At 52.5% G+C, this 3,843-nt stretch overlaps 1 protein-coding gene across 1 annotated transcript; it reads right to left on the minus strand.

The window, feature by feature from the left end:
* Nucleotides 1–527: 527 nt before the first annotated feature.
* Nucleotides 528–2,873, minus strand: LOC135147852 (uncharacterized). Its single transcript, XM_064081914.1, has 3 exons — nucleotides 2,681–2,873; nucleotides 1,754–1,951; nucleotides 528–1,597 (listed from the first exon to the last, which is right to left on the minus strand). The coding sequence occupies exons 1-3, from the start codon at nucleotides 2,871–2,873 to the stop codon at nucleotides 528–530; spliced, it is 1,461 nt and encodes a 486-aa protein (XP_063937984.1).
* Nucleotides 2,874–3,843: the final 970 nt, after the last annotated feature.

The following is a 3,843-nucleotide window of genomic DNA, read 5'->3' on the forward strand; positions in this document are numbered from 1 at the left end:
CTTACACATGTGAGATCAAATTCAATTGTGCCTAAATGGGTTATTGCAAGGAGAGACTAAGTGCTTTTATATACGCCATTGGGGAGTTAACACAGACATACACATCAGTATACATTTACAAAGCCAGGAATCAACTTTGAAGAACAAGACCCCAGGGGTCGCAACCCCCCAGAAGGTGGACAATGTGTACACTTTCAGTACAAGGGTTATCCCCTATATTCATCCCTTCTACCTGCATGGAAAAGTTAGGCAACCAACACAAAAATATCCAAGGGAATGCAGAAAAATCATACAAGACAAGTAATGGAGGAAAAGTGCAGCTGTTATAAAAATAATAAAATTCAAGGGAAAATTCCTCCCCACACCAACAGGGGGAGGTCCCTTGAAGCGGTAAATATCTGGCGGAGCATTCTGAGGTGCCCGCACCCTCATCCAAAAAATATCAATTCGTGACGACAAGCGCCACGCACAAATTCGGATTAACAAAGAAAATAAATAAAAGTTTGATTAGCAAGGAGGAGGGAAGATCAGGAAGCAGGAGAGGAGGAGCCCTTCTCGTCAGCAGGGAGGATGTCTTGCGGAGCCAGGGTGGTCGCTAGGGTTGTAGCTGGAACCCCTTCCGGGGGCGTCACCTCAGTTCCCGCAGAGATTGGCTCCACGGGCTTCGGCTCGTCTTCAGCCACACCCCTTTTCTCAACACCACCCCCGGAGAAACCTTGGGAAGTCGCCGGAACCTTCTCCTGGCCAGAAGCATCTTCGGCCTTCGCCTCCTCCAGGGCTACCGCAGCATCAGGCCCCAACTTAGCCCAATCATTGTCGGGGAAGAAGCGGTAGGCCGATTTCACGCAGTCCTTGACCCCTGCGGTAACTCCGGCCTCAAAAACGGCGGCCTCCCGCTCCTTCCTCGTCGCCTTTGCAGCAACGGCAGCCTCCTGCAGCTCCTTCACCTGGCCCTCCAACCTCTTCACCATCTCCCCCAGGCCATCTGTCTCCTCCTCCAAGGAACGCCTCACGGCGTCCTCCTTCCTCCTCTCCTCACGGACTTTGGCTTCGGCCTCCTTCAGCTCCTGGTTGGCCTTCCGAACAAGATCTCTGTCTTTAACAGCGGAAGCCAGGTCCGCCTTAGCCTGCTTCAAATCCGCCCTCATCTTCTCATTGACCCGGGCTGTGTCGGCAACATGCTCCCCCATCTTCAGATCGAGGAACAGGCTCTTAGCGTTGGCCACCACCTTGTCACGGGTGGCCTCGGCTATTGAAAGCCTGTCCCACTCCCGGACGGTAGCCTCGGGGACCTGGTCGGAGAGCATCCGCTGAAAGAGCTGAGTCTTTTGAGAAGAGGAGGAAGCGGGAGAGCTGCGGGCCAGGGTTAACCTGGGCTTCTTGCTCGTACGGCCTTCAGCTGAAGACCCCGCCTCAGCAGTCTTGGAGGGGTCCCGCTTGCGACCCCCGGAGGAGGTCTTCTTTTGCTCCAGAGAGGGGGAAGGGAGCTGGGAAAGTGGTTTTACAGAGAGGGGAGCCTGAGAATCGGAGGCTTCCCCGAACAGATCCTCGTATTTAGTGGAGCGCTTGATGAATTTGGGAATGTTGGCAGCCATATCTGTGGAAAGAGACAAGGAGAAACAATTAGACAATATTCAGGCATATATGGGAATATGGGAAGATACAAGCATAGCAGATGGCATAAAAATCATAAAGCATGCAGGAAGGGAATTTATAAAGCAAATATCATGTAAGGTGCAAGCTAAGAGGAAACCTGGGCTTCCCGTCGCCTCCACATCTGCACCCCCCTCGTCAACGGGGGATGCATCTACCACCGTAGTGGAAAAACCGAGCCTCTCCAGATTTTCTGGAGTAAGCAGGCTGGAGCCATCACCTAGCCCGGTGGATAGCCCCAACACATGCTTTGCTCTCTCAAGGGACTCTCCCGCCAGAGGAGTCTGCACTGGCATGTCTACAACAAATACAAGCATAAGGAAACTAAACGGGAACCCTAAAGGATTAAACTAGACAATGGATTAAGGAAAAGCTGGCTTACTGGGGGAGAGGTTGAAGTCCTTCCTGTAGACTGGGCAGTCATAGCAGTAAAGGAAGAGCTTCTGCCAGTCCGACATCGACTGGCGGTTACCCTTGATGCCCTTCTTGTGGTGGGTGTTCCAGGCAGTAAGGTAGAAGAACCCTGGGGTCCTGCCAGTAAGTTTCAGCTGGAAGAACCAGCCTAACTCCAAAGCAGACATCCTCACCCCATGGTGGATGTCATAGAGGATGTAGAGGCAGACCGCCATGCGGTAGGAGTTGGGGGTGAGCTGCATGGGGGAGACCTCATAGAAGTCCAAGACCTCCAGGATGAAAGGATGGAGGGGAAGAGACAAACCCAGCCTGAAGAACTGGGCGGAAAGCACGGCTTTGGGGTAGCCAGTGCCTGGCTTGAGGGTGTCGAAGCGGTGACACCTCTCTCCTGGCTTCGGGATCCCCAAGGTGCAGCCAGGGTTGCAGGACTCCAATAGGGACTGCAGCCGAACAGGAGTCATGATGGAGTCCATATGCTCGCAGGCCAGGACTACAGCTGGAGGCTCGATCACCTCCACGGAAGCCTCAGCCTCCCGCTCAGCCTCCTCGGGGCTCCCCTCGAGGGCTTCAGCAGCAGGGTCCAGCGGGAGGCCCGAGGTCCCATCCGCCTTACTGGACTCAGAGGTGGTCCAGTTGAGCTCCTTCACCACCAAATTGCGCCTGGAGCGGGTCCTGGAGCTAACCCCTAAACTGGGTCGGGCAGGTTGAAGGTCCTGGCTAAAGGAGGATCCTGTATCAACCGCGACAACGGGAGCCTTGCTGGTGGCAGACTGAGAGGAGTGTGAGGACATGGATCCATGAGACATCTACAATAGGAAAGGATGGGTTAACGAAAGGACACAGTAAGATGAGGAAAGGTCGAGAGAAAGAAAAACAGAAAGGGAGAAGGAGAAAGGGTTTGCGGAAGACTGGGCTGCAAGGGTGGAGCCCTACGGGTGTGAAGGAGGAATGAAAAGGCTTCAGTTGGAGCCCTGAGGTGTAAGAGGACTACATCCCTCACGGGAAGTAGCACAGGCCACGGAGGACGGTTCATCTTCTTCGGGAAGCCCAACAAGGGACCCGGAGCGGGAAGCCTAATCCTAACCCTAATCTCAACCACAACAATCAACGCCCAATCACAACCCTAAGATACCAGCTAAACAAGTATAGCAAACAAATCACACAAACAATACATTCACAGCAGACAAAGGGCACAAACACTGGGGTTCGATTGTGAAAGAGGGGTTCCCCCTGGAGGCAATTGGGAACCTAGGGTTTACAATCTAGGGTTACGATCATGGCCTCAAAGCGATGCGACAACACAAAGGGCGATAACCCAGTTGGGGAACAATCGGGGCCTAATTGGGGTCAATTAAAACCAGTGGTGTGTGTATATTTAAAGGATAAGTGTACATGTTTCACTAAAACTGGCATGCAGGGCAAGTTAGCGGTTCAATCGGGCATAATAACATCAAGCAAGGCAAATGTGGGTGTGTGCACGCATACCGAGGTGAACAATCAAGAGGAAAAGAGGCAGACAGGCATGGATCATACAAGCATCTAGTCATAAACATGGATAAATGTAACGAAAAGGAAAGCTGGGGGTCGAGAAACATACCTTTGGTTGAAAGTCGGAGAAAAGCCGAAGGGTCGCCGGAAGAAGTAAACTAGCGTCTGGAGTGCCTTGAGTGTGAGAGAAGTGTAAGAGGGAAGATGTGAGAGTTAAAAGTAAAAAATAAAACAAGGCTTCGGAGGCATGAATTTATAGTAGTGGTAAGTGGGAGACACACGCGCCAG

This window comes from Daucus carota, chromosome 1 (assembly GCF_001625215.2).
Source record: "Daucus carota subsp. sativus chromosome 1, DH1 v3.0, whole genome shotgun sequence".
Taxonomy (NCBI): domain Eukaryota; kingdom Viridiplantae; phylum Streptophyta; class Magnoliopsida; order Apiales; family Apiaceae; genus Daucus; species Daucus carota.